Here is a 26,385-nt window from a genome sequence, read left to right as displayed (position 1 = left end):
CTCCAGCTGGGGCCCTATTCTACCTTACATTGACAGTGACTAATCTTTATGTTGCATTGCATGAAATGCTTGTGTCTATCCTACATAATTTTCTGCTCCAAATATTGTACTGTCAAACACTGCTTAGATTGTTGCCTGTTAGCTATTGTCCTTTAATATGATGTGCTGGACACTATACAGCACTAGAGCACTTGGCTCAGGATGAGTTCTGCTCCTGGCTAGATCACTGCCCCTAATGCTAGTAATGCTAGATTAAAGGCTGTGTCATGTACCCCAAGAAAAAGTGCACACATTTAATGTTTCCTTTTACAGTTCTGGTCAAATAAGGTTCCATTGCTGGACCTTGTATTGAGACTGTTTCATGTTTTTGTTCTTGATTAAGGGTATCCAATATTGTAACACCCCAATTATATCACCACCACTGCTCATAACCAGCAGAGAGTTTTCTGTATAGACGCATGCCCCTTTAATGACAATATTAGGTTCACATCATTTTGATATGATCACTTGGAATGCAAGCAGCATGGGATCTATACCAAAACAATATAGGATCCTAGCCCAGTTGCACTGTCGACACGCACACGTGGTGTGCTTACAAGAAACCCATCTCATAGCCGTTGAATCCCTCAGAGTATGTAAGAAATGGCAGGGTCAATTGTTCTACACTTTCTATTCTGCCTTTTCTCATGGGACAGCACCATGGATCAAAGCAGTGGTCCCTTTCACAGCTGTGGAGAGGAGGATTGATGTGCAGGGGAGGTATGTTCTGTTCCCCAGCATAATGGGTGGTACACCTATCATACTGGGCAGTATATATGCCCCTAACTCAGAGCAGGAAGTCTTCCTAGCGCATCTGTCACAATCTTAGTGGATTGTGTACATTATTCATAATTTCAGTGGTGCGGGGGTCGCTGTATTGGATATAGATCTGGATAGATTGCATCCCCACTTCCCAAATGCTGGTACAGTGAGTGTAGGGATGGTAACATGCAGATGTTTGGCGTAGCCGCAGCGCAGGTTTGCACGAGTATTCATTTTACTCCACTCCTTACCTATTCCATACGCGACTGGAGAGAATCCTGTGTGCGGCTTCCCTCCAGTTCACGGTCACACAAGTGACCTACTTGAGCAAAACTCTCTTGGACCATAAGCCATTACGTTTACATGGGCCTGCGTCCCAGACCCCATCCCCACAAGGCGCTCATAAACCCCAGGTGTTGGAATATATGGTCTTCCAAGAAACATTGGCAACCATAATAGATAATGACTTTGCTGAGAACGCCTATACCACTTCCTCTATTTTAACAGAATGGGAAGAGTTTAAAGTGGTTATACGATGGGCCATTCACAGGCACAATGGTGGGAACCCGTCAGACGTCCTTAGGGAGCTTGCTAGAGTGGAGGAGAGTCTGGGTCCACAAGAAAGGCTGCAACAGATGATGCAGCACATGCATCAACACTGCAAGAAGCCAGGATAGAATATGCGGGGTTGTTAGAATGCTTACGGGTTACTGACTACATGGCTTACATACAGAAAACACACACAGAGGCAGACAAATCAGGTGAGTTACTAGTCCGACTGATTAAACCACTGCCTTCACCCATGTCGATACTCACAACAGCTACCTTACAGAATACTCAAGTCACTTCCTAAATAGAAATTAATACAGCATGCTGTGATTTCTATTCAACTCTATATGCGGCCCCACCACTTGTTGAGCCGAAGGCATTCCAGTGCTTTTAGGATGGGTTGGCCCTCCCCACAGTACTGGATGTAGAATGTGATATGCTGGGGGGCCCTATCACAGCCAAAGAGATTAGAGGGGCAATTAAGGAACTAGCTAGAAACAAAACCCCGGCTCTGATGGCCTCCCTACAAATTGCTATACCACATTTGCCCCCTGGCTGATCCCACAATTAGAATGCCTTTTTAAAACTTCCTTGAAGTTGAGTACGTTGCCCCCTACCACAGCACAAGCACTGGTCACCTCTATATTTAAACAAAACAATCAACCATCTGACATGCCCTTTTATAGGCCTCTTTCTTTACTTAATACAGAGAACAAAATAATCAGCAAAGTGCTGGCCAGCCACTTACTAACCATACTTCCCAAACACCTTCATACTGATCATTTCGGCTTTGTCCCTAATCGCATTACCACACCTAATATCTGTAGATTACACCCAATCAAGGACACTGTACTAGGGCGATTTTGCTGGGCAGGCCGCACAAGACTGGGTTACCCGCTATCGCCGCTCCTTTTTGTTCTAGCGTTAGAACCCTTCGCTCAATGAATAAGACAGGTTGCCCACAACTGAGGTAGTCCAATTGGAACTGCAACCCACGCAATATCATTGTTTGCTGAGATGATCCTGTATGTTAAAAAATTTCAGATGAACCTGTCTGAAGGGGCTGAACAGTTTGATGCATTTGTGTCGGTACCTGGCGGTTAATGTTCATAAATCCTACGCATTTTCATTCAAAGACCCTTACAACCAACCATATTTACCACTTTTCGTTATTTGGGGATCCAGATTTGCCCGGATGCGCAGGGTAATCTCTTTAAAACTATTGCACCCTCAAATCACGAGTGAGCTTTTGGGCCACCTTCGGTGGCGGGCAAATTGGCCCTTACTAAAATGGTCATGCTGCCTCACGTACTGTACCATTTTGTAAACATTCCACGGCTTGTACCTGCCTGAATCTTTGCACGACTAAACACCCTCCTAATTGACCTAATCAAGGCCAGTGGCTGCCGCAAGGTTGCCTTTCAAAGCTCCAACACCCACATGACAAAGAAGGGATGGGTACTTCAAAATTAAAATCCTGTTGCATAGTGGGGCAGTTGCAATGGCATTCCTACTGACAGGCAGGCCGTAACCGGTCTGATATTTTCTATTCTGGTGTCATGGGGGCAAGCTACACAGTATGTTATGTCTGGGCTCCACTTACTCCACAGACAACACCTTATTACTGCGAATTGCCCTTGCATATTGGAAGATGGTCTTGTGTTATACCGCCACGCACGTGTCTTATGCCCAGAATGTACTGCTGCTAGGCCTCCCCACGGCATCCAGGAGACTCACGACAAATAGACTACAACCTTGGTCACAGCGAGGAGTCCCCACGATCTGTGAACTATTTGCAGAGGGCACCCTACTAAACCACAAAGATGTTGTATACACCAGGTACATTATTTTTAACTCAGGCCAGTATTGCCCGCTATATACATTGCCATTGGGCACCTGAAGGAGATGAACTTCCCACACAATATCTACTTCAAGCATTACACACAATGGGACATGATTGGCACTTGGTCCGTTGGTTATATAGGGACATTTGTGCTCATCTTCTGCTTCCCCTTACGAGCTAAATGGGAAGGCTACCTAGCTCAGAATCTTCTGGACAAAGAATAGGACTTCCTTAGGGAATACCGCCGGGAAATCTCTCGCAACATTCTGCTTCAAATGTATACAATGGTCTATATTACACCAGGCATACCTGACTCCACATAGGCTCCACACCATGTTCCCCACAATACCGGTGACTTGCCCTAGGTGTCATGCACCGGATGTCAAACTTTTACACGTTATGGATTGCCCGACTGCCCCTCCCCCCCACACGCAAGTCACTGCTACCCTGTCAGAACTTACCTACCCAGACCATTGCCACTCCATGGAATACTGTATATAGGGTTTATTCCCCAGAACCAAAAGTACCAAGGTGCTGTCAAGATTTGTGGAGTTGGTGCTATTACTAGCCAAGTTCCTATTGACGAGATGCTAGAAATCCCAAACCGCACGCATGGTTTCTCAATAGCAGAGGAGGTGGAGAAATGGGGCCTGGTGGAAAGTGGTGCACTGCCAGGCAGGAACACGGGGTCTGCAAAAGAAGCCCATAGCATAGTAACGGGATGCCCTGTAGGAATCTTTTGAAACTTTGGAGGCGCCGGACACTAAAGTTTGTTCAGCCAATCCTCCCCACACACGTTTATGCTGAATAGTGTGCACTTGCTCACATCCCACATGCCCTTACATAGGCAGCGTATTGCCTAGACTAAGCTGAGATCCCTATCTCTATATACCACGAAGCCTAACCGAGCTATCTCTAGGTTTGGGTTCCCACCATTCTGTACTCATCAGTATAGCACATAGGTGGTTGTTGGCATGCTTGACCACAATAGTGACAATGTTTAGTTACGGGAAAGTTAATATGTTTAGACCACATTTTTGAGTGTTGTTCGCCCACATGCTAGCAGGCAAGGTACTTTATATAGTTAAGCCTATATCCTGCCCATTTCCTGGATCTATGGTTTACACTGCTATGGTTTACTGACATGTACCAGATGCCAACAATGAGCAGATGTTCACTGGCTTAAGAGACTACAGGGTCAATAGCCCCATGACAGGCATGACACTTGGTGTCCCATAAGTACTTAAAGGGATAAATAAGCTTGTGCAAGGCAGTCACTGGCCACAGAATTAACCGGTAACCTATTCTTGACTTAATGATGCCAGGATGAGGTCTTCAAAAAGGGCATGCGGGATGGTCTGTTAATCGATTGTCATTTGGAGAATTACCTTACAGGGTTGAGGATGTTGGATGAACCAAGCCACTTCAAGTGTTCTACAGAAGACACCCCTCGAACAAATGCTTCACAATAACAGCAAAGAGAAGTGCATTATGTACCTGCCGCTGCTGAAGTATGAGGGAAGCCTACAGAGTTGCCTGTGCTAACCCGGGATGAGCCTGCCCAGGTCTAACTAAAGGGATCTTGCTGCATGGCAAGTTGTAATTAGAGTGATAAATGAACAAAACAAATACTTTCAACATCAAAAGGGAGTGTCCCACTCTAGAGACGATGTACCCAAACAGTGGCACAATCTGATGTGTAGGCAGCTGAGTGCTTCTGAACCATCTGGGATGTTGGACTTTTGTCCAGTGATCTGGCTACCTGTCAGTCTGGGCATCATAAAGGCCACACCACTGATTATTGATCTTATTGTTCTATGCTCCCTTCACAGCACACCTCCTGGTAAAGAAGAGAAACTCGTCCGTCACTCTCACTGGCCCAGGAGGAGTTGAAAGATGTGGCTTTGATAAAGCCCCTAAGATAATCAGCATTACGCACCAGCCCTTAAATAAGTACCTATGTTGTGTATGTTTTAGATCAATGAGTTGTCATTTCCTGATGTGTGTACTCAGTGTGGAAGGGCAGTTTGGATGTGCTCTGTCCAATACAAATGCCATAAAATAAAAACTAAAATAAATAAATAAGGAATGGCCAATCTTAATACAATCACAATTGTGTAAAATCACTGAGGTACTTTATCCTTTACTGTTGTGGACTATGTTGTGTTAGCTACCCTGCTAGCTCCTAGGCAGAAATGATTTTTTTTCCTCCTTCCACGTCAGTTTCTCCGAGTGTATGTAGTGTGTGCAAAAGTGACTCTGATCTCACACTTTTTTAGTTGGCTTAAATGTGCAACATGGTGTTACACATTTAATATATTTGATGTTGTGGAGCCCAAACGCTAAAAAGTAGCAGGGAACTTTTTCAAAGAGAACTTTTACTGTAGCATGTTATATTACAGAGAACTTGTAAAGCGCATCTATCACCATAAGAGATCTCCTGGCTCTAAGTAAGCACAGTACTGCTCTCCCTGTACAGTACCCTTCCCAGGAAAACATACAACCACGCAGTCACTACTCCTGCACAATACAGCACTCACATTTACCTGATGTAGTTCAAGAGTGAGTTAAGCACACAGCAGCAGAACCTTTAAAAGGCGAGTGAGTCTGTAGGCCTCACTCCAGTAACACACATAAAAAGGTAATGTTCACTACTACTGATCACGACACAGTATACTGCTGCCACCTTGCTCGTGCTGCTTAAGTCCTGGAGAAGGCAGTAACCTTCCACCATTATGAGGGTAGCACTTTTGGCATCTTTTCCAGTCCCACAAGACCGTTATTCGTGAGACAGGCCTATGTCATGGCGCACACCCATGATCTGTGTTTGCCTACAACAAAACAATCAGCATTAGTGATCCAGACAACAGTACAGATGGGTACTCAGGACAGGGGGTCACTTCGTAAATATTAGACTAGATAGATAGATAGAAGTTTTACTTACCTTATTATACTTACCATGTATGGTAAAGGCATGCATTGGATCACCATACAACTGTTAATGTTTCAATCATAGTCTGTTGCCACCCAAATTTTGTTGTAAAATCAACAACACTAAAGCAAACTATGACCCATGCTGGTCTGCATGAATGGCATCGAAATGTGAGTCAAGAAATGAAAGTTCCAATTGAACCGAGATAGGATGGAGATGACCAAATTTGGATACAAGCCCAGACTGAACCCCTTAAAATGAGAATTAAGACCAAGGGCTCTACCTAGAAGATATCTCACAATGAACATTCTAGTCAATGTTGTGATTAGCAATATCTGGATTCATATTGTTTTAAAAAAAGATTTACTGAATTTAGACCTCGAGGTGCGACTATAAACTCTTAGTTGGAGAATGGTAGTGCTCTGTGTTTTGGCACGGCCAAAGAGCTCAGTATTTATGGGTTTTGTTAGTTCCAGAAAACAAAACCAGAAGCTGTATTAGAATGCAGACAAGACATTTTCCCTGTGTATCTGCAATCAAAACGTATAGCCAACTGACACACCTGTACACTTCAGAATTCTGTCTGATCTGTTGTTCAACAGTGAGTGAATAGGAAGATGATGGACCAGGCTTTCAAAAGCTCTTCCTCGTTCCCCCAAATTAAGAAATAAATATCAATATATTTAGGAGAAATCTTAAGATTGCTCTTTCGAGTTCTAACTCTTCCAATGGACAGTGTCTATATGATGTTGCTAATATTTTGTGTTATATACATTTTCTTGCCTTTACTACAGTCTTACTGTGCACAATCTGGACCAGCAACGAAATCGGAGTGCAATCCTGAGAGAGATACAGAGGCAACCTAACTTTTCCTTGTGAGTTAGAAATACATATTTATTTTTGATATTTTCTTTACAGCTGATGGTAGTTTAAACTAAAGTGTGAAGGTGACAGGCCATGTCTGTAGGCATATGTTTATCAATTTACACCTCTGCCCAACCAAATCCTGACTGCTGTACTTTGAAGAAAAGTACCTGAACAGGCCAGGCCCACTCATGAAATTACACGACAGGGCTTTGATCCCAGTCTTGTAGATACTCTGGAGCCATCATTTATCATGCCCTTTCTATTACTGATTAACAACCACGATCATCCCTGCTGGGCGCATCACTCCCTAAGAAGTCCACGAGGGGAAAACTCCCAGAAAGAATTTCCAAGAGTTATACTTCTTTGTATATTTGGGTAGGGTGTACTAGCCACACTTGTAGGTTAGTGATCCATAAGCTTTTCCTGCTTTGATTCCATTCCAGGGTCTGTTAAAGATCTATATAAATATGATATGTCGATCTGTACATGTATATCTATAATGGCTTCTCTATAGAGTCAGCTAAGCTTGAGCCCAAGGAACGCTGAACAATGAGCAAAGACTATAGATATGATTCATGATCATTTACAAGTCGAAGTACGAGGGCCAGTAGGTTCCTAAAGAGTGTATAATTAGGGTTCTTTGAAGAGGTGCATATTAGTTCCTTTCAGAATTGCTAAAGGTCAGAGCAGTTCTGCATTAACTTCCTGATCTCCCGAAGCACCTCCGGGAGCGACGCTTTGCTTTTACGAGACTGCTAGTCTTTTTAACCTTGCCTGTCTGCACTTGTACCTTCCGCGCTCCTGCCATAGCGCTCCTGGATCGCTGCCTCGTCCCTTGCACGCGCCCCAGACCGCCGCTGCTGACCGCCCCCTCCTCACCTGGCTCTCGGTGCGAGACGGGCTGGCCTTCCATCTTGGGCGGGTCTGGGTGCCGCGTTGCAGCTCTCTGGCTCCTCCACCCCCCGCCACGCCCACCGACCATCCCCCCTCATGTGTCCCTATAATATGGCCACCCACCCTCGGCAGCGCAGTGGACGAGCGCAGCGGGCGCGACGAAGGCGCGCCGAAGTTGCGCCTAAGTTAAGCCCGTCTGCGCCCGTCCGCGACGGGTCGGGACTAGGGGCTATACATACTACCCCTACATTGGTTTATACTGCAGCTCAACTCACTGCTCTGTCGTCCACCCTCCCTCCTCCTCTTTCGTTACTCCAACATTTGGATTCCCATGGTATCTTTTCCTCTCCCCCTTCCCACCCTGTACCCATCACTCACTGCCCCATTCCCCGCTCCTCCGACTCCCTCCCTACCCCTCGTTCCCTTCCTGTTCCTACTCTTGCCTCCGCCCACCTTCTCAATACCCGCTCGGCAGTTAAACACCAGTCAGCACTTTTCAACCTCCTGTCAACGGATACCCCCGATTTTCTGTTTCTGACTGAAACCTGGTTTTCCTCTGCTTCCCTACCTGATCTTTTGGCTATCCTCCCCGATTCCTATTATGCTCTTCGAGCTGACCGTCCGGCTGGCAAGGCTGGGGGAGGTGTGGAGATGATCATTCGGTCATCTCTTAAATTTCAACTTCTTACCTACCCTCCAATACCCTATGTTGACTACTTGGTGGCCCGTTCACTTAATCTCTCTGCCCCTCTTACTGTTGTTCTTGAATTTCGCCCCCCCCAATCCATGCCCTCCTTTGTCGCTTCCCTCCAGGACTTATTGGCCACTTTGGTGGTCAATAACTCCTCTGTTCTCCTGCTCGGCGATTTTAATTTTTGGCCGGGAGATACTAGGGAAGACTCTCACTCCAAAGATTTCTCTGCCACTCTTCATTGTCTGAATTTCATATCCCACGTCACAGCTCCCACCCATGTTCAAGGACACATTTTGGACCAAATTTGGTCTATTCGCTCGGTTATTTCATCCCCTTCTATTCTTCCCTGTGTCTGGTCGGACCATTCCATCATTTCTTTTTCTATTCACTTGGGTGCGGTTGACAAGCTTTCTCTTCCTAAAAACCGCTTAGCCCGCAATTGGAATCAGGTTGACCTTGATTCCCTCTCTCTCACTTTGGCTTCCTCTGCCCCGGCTCTCAATGATCTTCCTTTAGAATCTCAGGCCGAGATTGTTAACACCTGGCTTTCTTCCTCCTGTGACCTAGTTGCCCCGCTTAGTAAGATCAAAGCGGTCCGTCCTTACGACGCGCACAAATGGTTTTCCCCAGAGCTAAAAGCACTTAAACTCGACCTCAGGAGGGCGGAACGCCACTGGAGATGGAACTACAGCTCCTCTCTGCGCGCTAAATACAAATCACTCCTCAATGAATACAAAAAGGCGATCTTAGCGGCAAAAACCTCATACTTTACTGAGAGAGTGGCTCTTGCTGCCAATAAATCTCGGGAAATTTTTTCCCTGGTCCACAATCTTGCCACCTCTGATCGCTCTACCCCTAGTCTTCTTCCCTCACAGTCCCTCTGCTCATCACTCAATGATTTCTTTATAGACAAGATTCTGAAGATCAAAGCCAACATTCCCACAGTGGCTCAACCTAGCTCTACCTGTCTTCCTTCCCCTCCTCGTTCTTCCTTTGCCTTTTTCTCTCCCATCTCCCTTGAATTATTTTTTAAACTCCTAGCTAAAGTTAGGTCTGGTTCTCCTGCGGACTGCGCGCCAGCTCGTATTCTCAAAATTCTCTTTACTAACTGCCCCGCCCCTCCTCTTGCTCTTCTCAATTCTTCTCTGGCCTCTGGATTAGTTCCCTCTTCTTTCAAATCTGCCATAGTCTTTCCCATCTTAAAAAAAAACGGTCTGGACCCCTCTCTTCCTTCTAATTTTCGACCTATTTCCCTTCTTCCATACCTTGGTAAAATCCTGAAAGCCCATGTCACCTCCTGCCTCTCCACTTACGTTGAGGAGAACGGCCTATTGGCATCCCATCAGGCGGGCTTCCGCCCGGGCCACTCCACGGAGTCGGTGGTTCTCGCGGTTTTGGACGAACTAAAGGGAAAAGCCGATCTTAACCTTCCCCAAGCCTTGGTTCTCCTCGATTTATCCGCTGCGTTTGACACGGTCGACCATTCCATCCTTCTCGACCGTGTCAGATCAGCCGGCATTCGGGGCGCGGCCTTTTCTTGGCTCGCGTCCTTTCTTCGTGAGAGATCCCAGGCGGTTCATCTTTCCGGCTTTTCCACCCCCTCCCGTCCGGTCACTTGTGGTGTTCCCCAGGGCTCTTCTCTTTCCCCTCTTCTTTTCAACCTATATATCCAACCTCTTATTACATCTCTTCTTGAGCTGGGGGTCTCTGTGTACAACTACGCAGACGACCTTCAACTCATCTTCGATCTGTCCTCTTCCCCTGATTCTCTTCCTAAGTTCTGTTCTACCCTAATTTTTATTTCTGAGTGGATGAGTGCCAATCACCTGAAACTCAATCCGGACAAGACGGAACTTGTCCTCACCGGTGGTCCCTCCAATCCTTGGTCTCCCGCACACTGGCCCCTCTCTTTCGGTCCCCCTCCCTTGCCTGTCGCTTCTGTTCGTACTCTTGGTATCAAAGTCAGTCACGACCTTTCAATGCATAGCCAAATTAGCTCTGTTGTATCTTCTTGTTTTTTGTCCCTCCGTCTTATCCGGAAGATCTCACGGTTCTTTTCTACTGATGCCCTTAAGACCATAGTCTTGGCCCTTGTCACCTCCCGCCTCGACTATGGAAATGGTCTGTATGTGGGCATTCCCGCTTCTGAATCCCGCAGACTCCAGGCCATTCAAAACCAAGCTGCCCGACTTATTCTTTCCCTCCCTAAATCCTCTCATATCACTCCTGCGCTTAAGACTCTTCACTGGCTCCCTGTCCGCTTTAGATCTTTTTTCAAATTGGCCTGCCTAGCCTTTCAGGCTCATTCCCGTTCTGCTCCTCTTTTCATCACTTCTCTTATCTCCTCGTATGCTCCCTGTCGCACTCTTCGTTCTTCCTCTCTGTCTCTCTTGCACATTCCCCGCTTTCGTAAATCCAGAACGGGTGGCACGCGGTTCTCAGTCCTGGCCCCTCAGCTCTGGAATAGTCTTCCCCTCTCTATTCGCTCTATTCCCATCTATTCTCACTTCCGCAAGGCCCTCAAAACTTTTCTTTTCTCCCAGGCGTTCCCCTCCTAGTCCTTCGAGTTGATCTTGTGAGTTCTGATCAGGTCCCTAGCGCCAGGAAGCCGCTTGGCCGCAGTGCGCTTTATTAAATATTGTTTTCATTTCATTTCATGTTGAAGTAGATCAATACTTATCTAAAGAGCCGCTTAGAGAGCCAAGATTTATACTGTTGCAGTTTGGACAATCGGGGAACCGGAGATAAGCACTCAGGTAATTCCATGCAATGTTTATAGTTTATTCAACAAGCTAAATATCTTTCATTAGATTTGGTAAACGCAAAACAGATCAAAAACATTAAATGGAAGCAAGGAGAAGTTAATTTTGACAAGTAACGGATTAATGAAAGGTAAGTGGTTTGTTAGAAATGTTGGTGGGAAAAGGAACCAAAAGTAATCGGAAACATGGATCCATCAATATCAGGCATATATTTTATTTGGAGGAGTCTTAAGAGAAACTAAAATATTCATTTAAAGGATAAAAAAAAAACAGCAAACAAAAGTGATGCATTAGTCCTACCCCAAAAGGAACAGCCCAGCAAGGCCTACTAGGTCATTGGTCACGCCTGGAAGCAATACAATAAACAAATGCCTTTGGAACTTAATAAGCCTCATCGGTGAGGTGCAGGTTGACTACCTCTGGTACATAGAAACTGAGAAAAAAAACTTTTGATTCTATGCTTGGCACAGGGGGCAACTTACTTGGACAGCTAAAAAGTGATGCATATATTTACTTTAGAAAGGTGATTGAGTACAACTGGATTAGAACTCAAATGTAACTGGACATAGGTTTACATCAATTTGGACACAGAGGAGAAGATTCATGGGATTCAATAATGAAAACGATTTCAACTTGACCTTCATTCAATAAAAACGTGTTACCCCAAAACATGTTAATAAAACGACTAAGTAAAATGAGGTTGCCTAATTCTTGTGTCCTTCAAAATGAAACTCGATATGTATTTGGAGAATTGAAAATCTTTAAGACAGGTAAACATATATTTTTTGGAAAAATTAGAAGCAGGACAATTCCTGTAAGAACTTTGCAACGGCGGCAGTAATGTGTACAGCTAATATTTTCCTACCTAGTGAAGACGGTGCCTAGCTTCTCCAATCTGCTGCCTGCCATTGCCAGACAACGTAATATGAGCTTTGGCACAAACTGATCAACTGGAGCAGCCCTTTCTCCGAAAAAGTCCTCTTGGATGCTGCTGCATGAAGCTCACGAATGCAGGCAGACAGCTCCCGTAGCTGTAAACATAGACAGTGGACTATGGCTGAAAGTGTAAAAGAAAAAATACTTATCCCTTACCGTGACGGCCATCTTACAACGGTGTATGTACATATTAGTGCAAAAAATATGTTTAACTCGCACATAAAACCGCCCCCAAGCCGGTTGATGCAGTTACCGAATACCTTTAAAAATGGGTAAATTGTTTACAATGGTAATCCCTAAAATATATCGTGTATATTTTTAAAGGCTCAGACTGATTCTACACATGCGGAGCATTGTATCCTGTTCTTAGAAGAATAAATGCACATTTCCTCGAATTGTGCAAAGCGCTGCTGCTCGGTAGTTGATATTACGTGGCGGCCATCTTAGAGTAGAGTTCGTTCTTCTACACCAGTGCTATGTTGTCAAGCGAGGATTGTTAAGAAGTGGGGTCCACAAAAGTAGTTTCATTGGATAGGTTTATTCGTATAAAGACACCGACAGAGCAACCACCATCAGTCCTTCTCCCTGGCCAACCGTAAACGAGAATACCGGTTACCAGGACGAAGAACTGACAGGTGGAACGTGCATTTCCAAAGGTAAACAGAGTGTACATTTCTCGTGCTATGCGCGAGGTACAGAATAATACATTACCATTTAAAGAAACACAACACATCTTCCTCCTTAATAAAAAAAAAATAAGATACAATGCAAGTAACAATAAATTAAAGTATACAAAAAAAAATACAAATAATTGCTCAACATCAATTTGATTAATCTTCGCATATAAAATCATCCAACCATTTTGGTTTAATACGTGTGCGAGCAGAACGTTCACTGGCAACATCAGCACAGTCTTCAGTGGTAACTGCATTAGAACATTCATCAGCATCACCAATAAAATTCTTAGTAGTGATAGCTGTCGCACTATTGCTTTTATCAGCCATTATAGATAGATCATTCAAAACGTCTGTTGCCTTGTCAAGTTTATCATGTGTACATGTAGTGTCTGCTGAAACACCATCCCCTGGTATCGTGCCATGGGCCCCTGGATTAACACTAGTATCAACCATGTTGTCTGCTGCGAAAGAAGTTTTACCAGCAGAGGAGACATCAATGTCATCAACAGGGCACTCTACAGCAACTTGATCACCAAGAGTGGTATCCCCAAAACACAGGGATAAGAAATATTAGCACTGCTAGATTCATTGTCAATCAGATCATCATCAATAAAAAAATATTGAGACGCTTTTCTTGACAAGGCTGGATCCTCAGTACTTTTGTACAATTGAATTTCACTTTTAAGAACTGCAATATGCCTTAAATTCCATACCTTCCCATCATGCAATTGTACAGCATTGCAAAAACTTTTCACAACTTTCATTGGTTCAGAAAATTGTCTCTCTCCTTTCTTTACTTTCCAAGGTTTCTTGACTTTAACCCATGTACCTACTTTAATATCGCAAGTTTTTACGTTATGTCTGAGATCAAAGACCTCCTTGCTTTTTAAGTGCTTGTTCTCAATTCTAGACTTCATGACTTCCATAGACACACAAGGTTTGAAAGCATCAAACATCCATTCTGGATTACATTTAGTTCGAACAGTCCTTCCCCTCATAACCTCAAAAGGAGACACCCCTAAAACATCATGGGGAGAGGTACGATACATCCAAAGGGTTTTGAACAATTGTAATTCTATGTCAGGACCGGAGGTTCCGATTATGCTTCTCATTTTCTTAACTGAAAATCTCAGCAGCAGAAAGTAGAAAAAATACAACAAGTACTACAATACCCATAAACCTAGAGGGTATCACGTCATAACCATAGAGTAGTCCCCTATAAATGCATCACAAGAGAATACCACTTCCTCTTTCTTTGCTGCTCCGTAGCCAGTTAAGTACTTTCACCTTTTTCTTATGCATATTGTCCTTATTATTGCTTGCTTACTTATTGTGCCTTGTGGTTGCGGCGCGCACTGCTCGCCTTGCTGTTTATTTCTGTTTGACTCTTCGGCGGTCTCCGCTTCTTTGCCCGCGCTCCTTCGCACATTTGCAGAGTGTCGGAGCTTCCCGCTTCGTTGCCGCAGGCCGTCGCGGTTGCCTTGGGAGCGCGTCTCTCGCCTCCCGCTTACGGGTGCTTTTCGCCCGTTAGCTTGCACAGTGGAGTGGGAGCAGGGGGAGTGAGGACACGCGCATTGCAAGCTCAGTCCTTCTTCTGGCTTGTTTTGGTCGTCCGCGCATGCGCGGCGGCCATATTTGCATATTTTGCATTACCGGCGTTTTTTCTCCTCACAGCACCGGTGTTTTAACGCAGGGGCAGCGTTTAAGTGCTCTATACCCACAAACTTGCCAGTTTATTCTCCCCAGTGACGTCCAAGTCCACCAGAGGGCTTGGGCTGTATAATTTGCATAGGCTTTGCCTAGAGTGGCATTATTTGGCAAGCCCTCCCTCCACATTTTAACAAATTTGCATATTTCACATTGGAATTTCTCATTCCTATGTGGTTTGGCTTGCCTTGGGTTTGGCCACTCCCCTTATTTATCACTGTCCTTATTAATTTTCCAGCTTGATACCTCGGACAGTGCATATTACTCCTTACTTCCTCCTGTGGGTAGATTTGGTCACTTTTTAGTGCTTACAATGTCCGAATATTACTAAGATGAAGAGGACTATTTTGAGGAGGAACCCTCTGGGTCTTTGGAGTATGAGCTCGTCGAAGCTCTTGATGTAGGAGTTCAGCTCTCCGTTAATAAAGCGATGGTCAGGGCTATTACACCCTTGAAGCGCCATTTATGCAACTATGCCTTACAACAGGGGTGGCTTCCAGCCTCCTCGCCCCGCACTTCTTCTGGGGTAAAATGCAAGAACCCACATTCTTCAGATTTTGCGAAACTCGCTAAAACCATGGCTTCAGACCATTCTTATGGATCTACGTCCAAAATTACTCCTTCTAGCTCCCCCCCCCCCCGGAGATGATGGTAATACCTCCTCTGGTACTTCGTCGGAGTCCGAGTCTTCTCCACCTCCAGCAAAGAAATCACGCAAGGAGCGATTTGTGGACGCCCCCTCGCACCCCTCTTTATTGACCTTTGAGCCTTCTACAATTGTTCATCCGAACTCTTCTTCATGGCTCCCCTTGGATGAAGTTGCGACCTACGTCCATTCCCACTTACGTCAACCTTTTGACAAGGATGTTAGAGCATGTTTGCGCTCTGAATGTCCACGCCCAGACCTGGCAGACAAGATAGCGGATACTCCTGATAGTGGATCCTTCCATGCTTACATATCTTTAAAAATATACTAAGGATCCGAAGAGAGGTTTGGATCGGGCATGGAGATCCTGCCAAGATAAGCTGCTGGATTTATCCGGCCCCCTCACAAAGATTTTAGACTTGGGTTATATTGCCAAAGCCTCAGGGCAGATTATCAACCCTGATGATTTAATTGGTTGGGCCCAACGGGCAATATGTTTCCTAGGCAATGCAAACTGTGCCATGTCCAGTGAGCGCCGTCGCTCTATCCTTTTAAAGCTTGATCCCAAACTAGCTGAATTGTCTTCCTAGGAGTCCGGCCCTTTGGCTCAGGGTCTCCTTTTTGGTCAACCCTTTGTAAAAGAATTGACTAAGTTTGTCGCGACCTTCAGTGGTCTGGATAAGGCACAAGGCTCCTTAAAGTGAGCTTTCCGCCTGGTTTTTGGAAGGGCTGGACGATACAGGGGGCGGTCGTTCGGCCGAGGTTTCCAAAGAGGCACCCAGCGAGGCTATGATACTCACCGTGGGAAATATCAGGAGTCCACTTCATCCGCCAATTTCTACCCCACACGCGGATCCCGTAATTCCAGCAGAAAAGGCTGTTTTGGAGGCAACCAAGGAGGTCACCGCGATGCCACTCCTTCAGGTGAGCTTGATTCCCTTTTCAGAGGTTCTCTTGGGGGGCCGTCTCCAGTTTTTTCTCCACAAATGGCAAGAGATCTCGCAGGATGCTTGGATCCTGGATACGGTGCAGGGATACAAAATAGAATTTCTTCATTCCCCCTCTCAGAGTCTTGCCCCCCGTCCGATGGTTTTTTCCCATCTAGATCGGGTCTTCATTTCCAGCGAGATAGATTCGCTTCTCCAAAAAGGGGCCATAGAGCAGACGGTTCGTCATCCTCAGGGTTTTGTCAGCAACATCTTCCTAGTTTAGAAGAAGGGGGGTGGATCCAGGCTTGTTTTAAATCTCAAGGACTTCAATGGATGGGTCGTATATCGTCATTTCAAGATGGAGGGGATCCATCTTCTTCGCGATCTTCTTCAGGAAGGGGACTGGATGGTCCGTCTAGATCTGAAGGATGCTTATCTGTCAGTTCCCATCTTCGGACTTCATCGTCGTTTTCTCCAATTCCAATGGCAGGGTCTATGGTACGAGTACAAAGTCCTTCCTTTCGGCCTCTCGTCAGCCCCTTGGTGCTTCACGAAGCTTCTGAGGCCTGTGGTCGAGTTTCTTCGGGGCAGGGGCGTTCGCCTCATTATTTATCTGGACGACATCCTCATCATGGGTCAATGTCCTCGTCTTCTTTTAAACCATCTTGCCTGGACCACGGATCTCTTGCAGAATCTAGGATTCTTGATCAACCCTCAAAAGTCGATGTTGACTCCCTCTCAGTCGGTGGAGTTTCTGGGCTTTCTTGTCAACTCCCTATCTTGTCAACTCCTCTTACCCCAACAGAAGATCAGATCGATCAAGAGAGAGTTGAGGTTGATTTTGAACAAGCAGACTGTGTCCTTGAGGTCTGTAGCCCAGGTCGTAGGGTTGTTGGCTTCTTCTATACAAGCTATTTTTCCGGGTTCTCTTCATAACCGAGAACTTCAACGCCTCAAAATCCGCCATCTCCAGAAAGGCCTCAAGTATTCCGATCAGATTCCTCTTTCAGAGGAGGCGAGGTGGGAGATGTTATGGTGGCTGGAACATATGGAATCTTGGAACGGTCGAGCCCTTTTCGGCACCACTCCGGAAGTAGTGATCGAATCCGACGCCAGTCGATGGGGTTGGGGAGCCCGATGCGGTCAAGTGTCGACGGGCGGCCGTTGGTCTCCGGAAGAATTGAACCTTCACATCAACTGTCTGGAGCTATTAGTGGGCTCCTTTGCGATTCGTTGTCTCTCTCCCCGCCAGACGAATTGTTGCATCCTTCTCCGCATGGACAATGTGTTGGCGGTTCAGTATGTCAACAAGCTGGGGGGGACTCGGTCCCGTCTTCTAGCAGAAATTGCCAAGGACTTTTGGCACTTTTGCCTTCAGAACAGTCTTTTTGTAGTGGCGGAGTATCTTCCAGGGTGCAGCAACCAAGTTGCGGATTGGAATTCCAGACATCTCCGAGATTTCAGCGATTGGCGGCTTCACCCTCGAATGTTTCGATTGTTGGACAGGTTATGGGGCCCTTGCCAGATCGATCTGTTTGCCTCGCGACTCAACAAACAGCTCCCGGACTTTTTCAGCTGGCGTCCGGATCCGCAGGCTCTGGCCACGGATGCTTTTCTGCAAGTATGGCCTCCAGTGATGTGTTATGCGTTCCCTCCGTTTCTAATGATTCCCAGGGTACTAGCCAGAACCAAATGTTATCGCTCAGACTTCATTCTGATCACTCGTCTTTGGAGGGCACAAGCATGGTTCCCGGTACTTCGAGAAATGCTATGTGCAGTTCCGGTTCTTCTTCCCCTTTGTTGGAATTTGTTGCTAGACCCCCTCCAATCTCCGCATCCGTTGATAACATCAGGTCAACTACGGCTGGTCGCTTGGCGAATTTCGGGGATCGTTGGAAAGTCCCTGGCCTTTCGGGAGACGCTACCAGATTTATCAATGAGGCTTGGTCGCCCAACACACACACACGTTATGCTTCAGCATGGAAACGATGGTGTGATTGGTGCTCTTCACGGGATTTGGATCCCTCTGCAGCAGATGTCTCCTTGGTAGTGAACTTCTTAGCGTCCTTAGCCGCTTCAGGTCTTGCTTATCGTACTGTTAATAATTTTCGATCGGCCATCTCGGCAGGTCACGTGGCCCTTGAGGGTAAACCGATTGGTGATCATCCTTTGGTGTGTAAATTACTTAGGGGTATCCGGTTGGTACAACCTCCGTGTCCTCGATATTTCGAGCTCTGGGATGTCTCCATTATACTTCGTTTCTTGGATTCCTGGCCTGTCAATCAGAGTTTATCTCGCAAACAGCTTTCTGCCAAACTAGCGATGCTACTTTGTTTGGTATCATGTAAACTCGTATCTGATATTCGCGCTCTCGATCTAGCGGGTAGTTCTTTTTCCCCTGAGGGGGTTACTTTTATGGTCACCAGACGCACAAAAACTAACACCAATTCTGTCACATATCCCGCGTTTCCTGACAATCCCAAACTATGTGTGGTACAATGTATCCGAGATTATGAGGTAAGTACTGCAGGTTTTCGTCAAGATTTGACTGGTCAATTGTTGATTGCTCTCCAGAAACCTTTTCGTCCAGTGACCCCAGCTACACTGGCACGTTGGGTGCGTTGGCTCATGAGCGAAGCTGGTATTGATGTTTCCAAATTTGGTGCTCATTCTGTTCGTGGTGCTATGGCATCCAAGGCTTTTTCTAAGGGTGTCACTTTAGTGGGCATTATGAAGACTGCTGATTGGTCCTCTGAATCTACATTTAAAACTTTCTATTATAAACCTATCGTAAATGTTGCATCTGTTGTGGTGGCACAGCTTTGAACAAGCATAACCTGAGCATCCGGTCCTGACATAGAATTAAAAATTTGCAAACATTCGTGACAAGAATTTTCAATTCTATTAAGGACACGGAGGCGAGGATTATCCCACCCATACTCAGTATTGTACTGTTTGATTTGCACTGTTTTATAATGCAATGTATATTTATGCTCATGTTTCCCCCCCCCCCTTTTTTGCGATATTCCTTATATTTCTATTTCCAGGTTCTGATCTCAAGTGAGCTCTGCTGCCTTTTCATCCTAAAGAAGGATCTTCGTCGTCTTCCAGGACATGCTGTTCCTTTGAAGTTGTCTTCACATTCGTTGCTGCCTTTGGCCTTTGGATTCCTTTGGTTGAATGGACTTTTCCAGTTTCCTCGCATTCCGGACTGTGACTATATTTTGCCTTAACTTTTCACACAAAGAAAGAGGAAGTGGTATTCTCTTGTGATGCATTTATAGGGGACTACTCTATGGTTATGACATGATACCCTCTAGGTTTATGGGTATTGTAGTACTTGTTGTATTTTTTCTACTTTCTGATTGGCTGCTGAGATTTTCAGTAAAGAAAATGAGAAGCATAATCCTCGCCTCCGTGTCCTTAATAGAATTGAAAATTCTTGTCACGAATGTTTGCAAATTTTTCATTCCCAGTCATCATTGTTACTGACTGCAGATTGTATAGCGTTTTTTAATACCCTGTTAAAACGCTCAATCATTCCGTTTCCACTTGGATTGTACAACGATGTAGTGCAATGTCTAATTCCTACTTTATCAAAGTAGCTTTTAGCTATTTTTGAAGTAAATTGAACACCATTGTCACTAATCAAAAGAGCAGGAAGTCCTTCACCAACAAAAACACAATCCATGAAATTTATAACCACTTCAGAGTTAACCCTGTCAACAATTTTCAAAACCGGCCATCTTGAGAATAGATCTATTACGGCCAACACATACTTGTTTTGAGAACCAATAGGTCCCATTATGTCCACGGCAACAGTATGCCAAGGTGCTTTTGGAATTATGGGATCAGCCATAGGCGGTCTAAGAGTGACCAGAGTTTTATCAGAATTTCCACACCATACACAATTTCTGATGATCCTCTCAATGGCCAAATCCATGCCTGGCCACCAATACCATTGCTTAATCCTTTGTTTAGTTCTGACAATACCACCATGTCCTTCATGACACATTTTAATGATATCATCTCTGATTAATGAAGGAAGAATGACTCTGTCTCCTCTCTTAATGTTCTCATCTGACATTAAAAGTTCATCACGAACTTCCCAAAATTGTTTAAATTCCTCTGACAATCTATTCTTGGATGGCCACCCATTAATAATAAATTCAGATAATTTTCCTAATACACTGTCCTTCTCATAAAGCCTTCTCCATTCACATTTATCAATGTTAGGTAAACCCTGATCATGGACTAATGCAACTTGAATATTTTCCCATTCATGGTCTGAGCTGTCCAACATGTTTGTGGGCATTCGTGACAAAAAATCTGCCACTACATTTTCCTTACCAGGGACATAAATGATTTTATAAATATAGTCTTGTAATCTTAAGGACATCCTAGCAATTCTAGGAGAAGCGTTGAATAATCCTTCAGTGGTCAAGAGTTTTACCAAGGGTTTGTGGTCTGTGCGAAGGATGCATGGTTTACCCCACACAAATGCTCTAAAATGTTCCAGGGACCAAATGCAAGCTAAAGTCTCTTTTTCAATTACTGAGAACTTTTCCTCAGTAGGTGAAAGAGCACGGGAAGCATAAGCAATAATGAATTCCTTTCCTTCTGAATTAACTTGGGAAAGAACACCCCCCAAACCTTTATTGCTTGCGTCCACAGTAATAAAGTTTTTTAGATCTGGATCAAAAGCACTTAAAGCTGGAGCATCATAAATTGATCTCTTGATTCCTTCAAACTCTTTGTCACAATCAATAGACCAATTAAACTTATTCTTGTTTTTTAGTAATTGGCGTATCTTAAAAATCTTACTTGAGAAATTATGGACAAATTTGGAGTAAAATTTCACCAATCCAATAAATGAACGTACTTCATCCTTGTTTTTTGGGTGTGGGGCGTTCATTATAGAATCTACCAAAGACGGCTTACTGGAAATACCCTCACCACTAATTACATGTCCTAGGTAAGTGATGGATTTTACAGCAAATTTACACTTAGTGTGTTCAACAGTTAAACCCTTTTGTTCCAGTGTATTTAATACCTCTTTGAGCATAAAATCATGTTCCTGCCTGTCTTTTCCAAATACTAGAATATCATCTTGAAAACACTGTACTCTTTTGAATTTCCCAAAAAGTTGGTGCATCAGTCTTTGAATAATTGCCTCAGCTGAGGCAAACCCAAAAGGCAAACGTTTATACTGGAAACATCCGGAAGGTGTAATGAAAGCAGTTAGCGGTTTACTGTCATTAGTGAGAGGAATCTGATGATATGCGGCAGACAATTCTATTGTGGAAAACCAGTTAGCATCCTTAATTAGAGGAAGCATCTCAGAGATTTTTGGCAGAGGAAACTTGTCAACCACAATATTATTGTTCAGATGTCTCAAATCAATACAAAGTCTTAATTTTCCATTACTGCGTTGTGCAACGACAATCGGAGAAATCCATTGCGAGGATTCAATAGGTTCAATAATGTCTGCTTTGACTAATTTTTCAAGCTCTAGATCTACTTCTTTCCTTAATAAAATGGGTATGTTCCTTACTTTATGAATCTTTGGACAAGCATCAGCTTTTAAGACTATTCTATGCTCAAAATGACTAATTTTGCCTATTTCCTTGCTGAACACTTTTGGAAATGAACTTAAAATATCTTTACACAAATCTGTGTTATCATCTAGTAACATTACAGGAGCATCACTATTAGGGTTGAGTATAATTCCTAAGTTCCCTTGATCTTTCCAACCAAGTGCTGAAGGACCCTTTCTTGAAACATATAGTTTTCCAAATGCTTCTCTTCCTTTGAATCTAAATAAGAGGGAACGGTAACCAACCATATCAATCTTTTCACCAGAACAAAACTTCAGGTTGGATATCAGGTGGAAGTAATTCCTTCCCTAATTTGTCTACAAATTTGTTTTGCCAAACTTCCTCATTTACAATGGTATATGGAGAACCCGAATCAGCATATACTTGCACATTTACACCACCAAATGAAATTAAACATAACGGTTTCTTTTTGTTATCTGAATTCTTATCAATAATATTTAGTAGAAATAACTCTCTGCCCTCATAAACACCATTGGACTCAGCGCTTGTGATTATGTGGGAAGAGAGTCTTTTGACTAACTGTTCATCATCATCAGAAATATTTTCATTATCGTCAACACATTTCACTTTTTGAATTTTTTTTCTGTGGCAGACCTTGGCAAAATATCCCATAATGTTGCAATTGGAACAACTATGTTTCAATGTGGGACAAAATTTACTATAAGCCATATGTGAGCTACTATCACAGCGGTAACACTTAAAATGTTCATTCTTATTGGAGGACTCATACTTTGATGATTTTATGTTGAATTTCTTATTTTTATCAGAAGACTTTTCTCTGAATCTACTTATCAGTAACTTCAGTTTTATCATCCAGTTTGGACTCTTTTTTTAAAGCTTTGGCACTTCTGCTGGATAGTTCAGCCTTTCTTACTAAAGCTAAAATGTCCTTTAATTCTGCATCCCCGTTAATCCATAAATGTTCTTGGATTGAAGGATCCTTGGTGTGCATGACCACTTGATCTCTTATGAATTGGTCTTGTAAGTGATCAAATTTGCAGTCATCCGCAATAACTCTAAGGACAGAAACGTAGTCATCGATGGACTCATTAGATTCTTGTTTTCTATGAAAAAACTTGTATCTAGTAATACCAATACAGACTTTGGGAGCGAAATGATTGTCAAAATCTTTGAGAATGGTTAGAAATTCATTGGTATCTCCACTTACTGCTCCCTTTTGCATACTGTCATATGCTTTTATTCCACCTGGACCCACCGAATGTAGAAAAATAGATTTCTTCCTGTCAGCTGACATCTTGTTATCCTCATCAATAGTTTTAATGAAATTCAGAAAATATTTTTTCCAATCTAACCATTTCATACATGGTTCAATTCCAGCAGGCCAAAAAGGTTGAGGAGGCTGAATGCTGTAAGTTTGGGAAGCCATGTTGAAATTACTCTGTTGTTATAAATAATATTAAATAAGAAAGAAAATGAGTACAATACCTAGTACCAGTCGCTTTGTAGAATGAATTTGCCCAGCGTGTGAAAGAAAGCTGTTGTTGCTTAAAGTATGGTTGTTAACGAGGAAACGTTAAAACGCGCTGCTGTGCAAATGAAACATGAAAATGCCCCTCACTCGTGCGTGCCAAAATGATTGCAGTGACTAGCACAGCGTGTGGAAGGATCTCCGTTAAGCAGCTCAGGTTATTCCAAGTAAATCAGGCTCCCTTTAGGACCTCAGCAGAATACGTGCAGGCAACCCTGGAGACTCCGCCCACCCGGCGCGAGAATGCGTCTGAAATGATGAAGCCGATGAAACCACACCTCACGAAACGAGGATCGGCAATGAATCAGGGCGCAGAAAGCTGAGGAAGGCTCCGTTGCATTTCACGAAGCTCTGGATCGGCGATAGAAAACCAAGTAAGTTACATCAGGTCCGCCGGTTACTTCGAAATGGAGATTTCCTGCAGCATTACGAAAATGAAGAAATTGTGGGTTCTTGAAGTCGGTGTCTTTCAAGCTCGTCATCAAATTTGTTAAGAAGTGGGGTCCACAAAAGTACTTTAATTGGATAGGTTTATTCGTATAAAGACACCGACAGAGCAACCACCATCAGTCCTTCTCCCTGGCCAACCGTAAACGAGAATACCGGTTACCAGGACGAAGAACTGACAGGTGGAACGTGCATTTCCAAAGGTAAACAGAGTGAACATTTCTCGTGCTATGCGCGAGGTACAGAATAATACATTACCATTTAAAGAAACACAACAAGGACGCGTCTCACAAGACTTTTTTTTCCCTGCATATTTATATAGCGCGAACTCGAACCGAAGGTATTGGAGCGCTTTACACGAGCACCGTATTTGCATTACACATTCAGGCACGGGGAGATTAAGTGATTTTCCCAGAATCACAGGATGTGGACACGGCCCGAGGCTAGAACCCTGGTTTCCAACACCAAAGTCGGCAGTCTAGCCGAAGGACCACATCCCCTCCTCACTTTCTTTATACGTTCGCGTAACATAGAGATTAGTGAAGACTATGTAGACGGTTTATCTTATATCAACGTTTACGTATTTTTAAGATATATGGGTGGACAACATTAGTAGGCAGCACCTGTGCACGATAAACTAGTAGTTCCCATCCCTGCCCATAATCAACAAGGTATGTGCTACCTTACATTTAATGAGTTGCGACTGAAAAAAAAGATTAATGTTTTAACGTTTTGTTATTGTGAAGCAAGTAAGAGCTAATATGTGTGTTACAATTGCATTTTACTGTCCTCTTTATCTCCCTTCCCCTTTAAGGTTTCTGCATGTATTATTATACATTCTAGTTCCACAGAGAATCTTATGTGGCTGCTAAGCACTCAGGTCAGTTGCACTGTTCCTGTTTGCTGGGCAGTTGTAGTCTGTTGCTGTGCCGCAATCTTTAATATTAAATACTTGAATTCATCAGTTTTTCCTGCTATTTCTTACAATGTGAAAAATAATTTGTGTATAATTGTCTGGAGTATTTTGTAGCATATGGCAATTATTCCTCTGTTTACTATAACAATTTTTTTTTAATTAGTTCGCTCTCATATATCTTTTTAACTCATTTCTTAATGTGTTTGCTGTTTTAGGTTTATGTGTCAGACGGGAAAATACCAGAGTTTACCGCTTTTCCTAAGATTTTTACTGGTCTGGACTTGGACAGGCTGGTAAAAAGCCAGCAGGTGGCAACACTAGATACATTGAGGGTTTATAGGAATTTTTTCTTACAGTGCTTGCTGTTGCTCCAGATTGTTACAAATGGAATAACAAGCATAGGCAAAGCCTGTGTTTGCATGCACTAGCATTGTGCACATCTAAGACCGCAATTCTCACCCTTCAGACATAAAGCCGAATAAAGCAGGTTGGACACAGAATTAGTTGCCACAGTCAAGTGGTCGATTCTCATGCACAACTTAACCGCAGACTCTGTGGCAGACAAATGGCCCACTTGAATGCAATCCAAAGCCTGTCCTGAGTGTCGAGACTCAATTCAATTCAATCAGCTTTATTCGGCAATTAAGACATAAAAGCACATTTACAAACATTTATTTACAATTATATAAATTACCTAAAAAGAGAATAAAATTCCAATTAAATTTTTCAATGTCCGTCAAGCTAATTCATGCTTTAAGAAAAAAGTTAAAAATGAGCACCACAATCATAAAATTCGAACCAGCTCATATCAGCTTAAATTGCACAGGGAATAACATAATATAACATTGTGGGCACCCTGATTTCCTACTTATAATAACAGCAGCGGGTAATGTTAACAAGATGTTGTGTTACTTATGGGTAAAAAGTTAACGTTAAGTTTCAAAGCTTTTAACCTTATGCCCCAGGCCCATCCTATAAACTTAGCTACAGCTACACAAATCGGAGGTGCAGGGTCGGTGCATAGAATGCGAAGGGCAATAGCATATCTTTTAATGCCCATGGACTTACAAATTGGTTTTATCCATTTTTCCCTCGGAATTGCATACAATGGGCAAAAGAATAGTACATGACCTATATTTTCGCATTCATCTACGCATCTAAAGCACCTATCCTTATTAGTACCTGCTCCCCCCCATCTAGAGGTGAAATCTGCAACAGGTAGTGTGCCCACCCGCAGTTGAAAGTATAGCTTGCGATCAGTGGTTTTTTCAATGATGTCCCAGAACTTCTCTTTGAGGGGTTGGGATTTAAACTCTAGGAAGCGGGACGTTAATTGAGAGGAAAGGCCTTGGGCAATTTCTAGTTTATAAACCCATTCCCAGTACATCATTTTCAGCTTTTCTTTGGAAGGAAAAACTGCACGTGTTGGATTTTTCCAGAGTTCAATCAGGCCTAAACTGCCTAGTAGGGATTTGATCTCAAGCAGCCAGGATATTTTTTGGGACCTATCGGATTCAATTATATCCACAAAACCACTCCTATAGTGCAAGAGTTCATCTGTGCACCAGAGTCTACGCCAATATAATATTGGACGTAACCTCGCCAGATGTTCTAGGGGTTTTTTGCCAAGATCCAATAGTAAGGGGCGCAATGGCGTACTGGGTGGAAGATTTGTGAT

General features: G+C 43.7%; 1 protein-coding gene across 1 annotated transcript in view; it reads right to left on the bottom strand.

Moving 5' to 3' along the window:
* Nucleotides 1–12,390, bottom strand: part of MRPS23 (mitochondrial ribosomal protein S23) — a 115,644-nt gene extending 103,254 nt beyond the window's left edge. The window contains exon 1 of the mRNA XM_085649523.1: nucleotides 12,208–12,390. Coding sequence (XP_085505649.1) covers nucleotides 12,208–12,251 — 44 coding nt within the window. The 5' untranslated portion in view covers nucleotides 12,252–12,390. The remainder of the gene's footprint in view (nucleotides 1–12,207) is intronic.
* Nucleotides 12,391–26,385: the final 13,995 nt, after the last annotated feature.

This window comes from Triturus cristatus, chromosome 3_2 (assembly GCF_964204655.1).
Source record: "Triturus cristatus chromosome 3_2, aTriCri1.1, whole genome shotgun sequence".
Lineage (NCBI taxonomy): Eukaryota > Metazoa > Chordata > Amphibia > Caudata > Salamandridae > Triturus > Triturus cristatus.
This window is presented reverse-complemented; position numbering and strand designations above follow the sequence as displayed.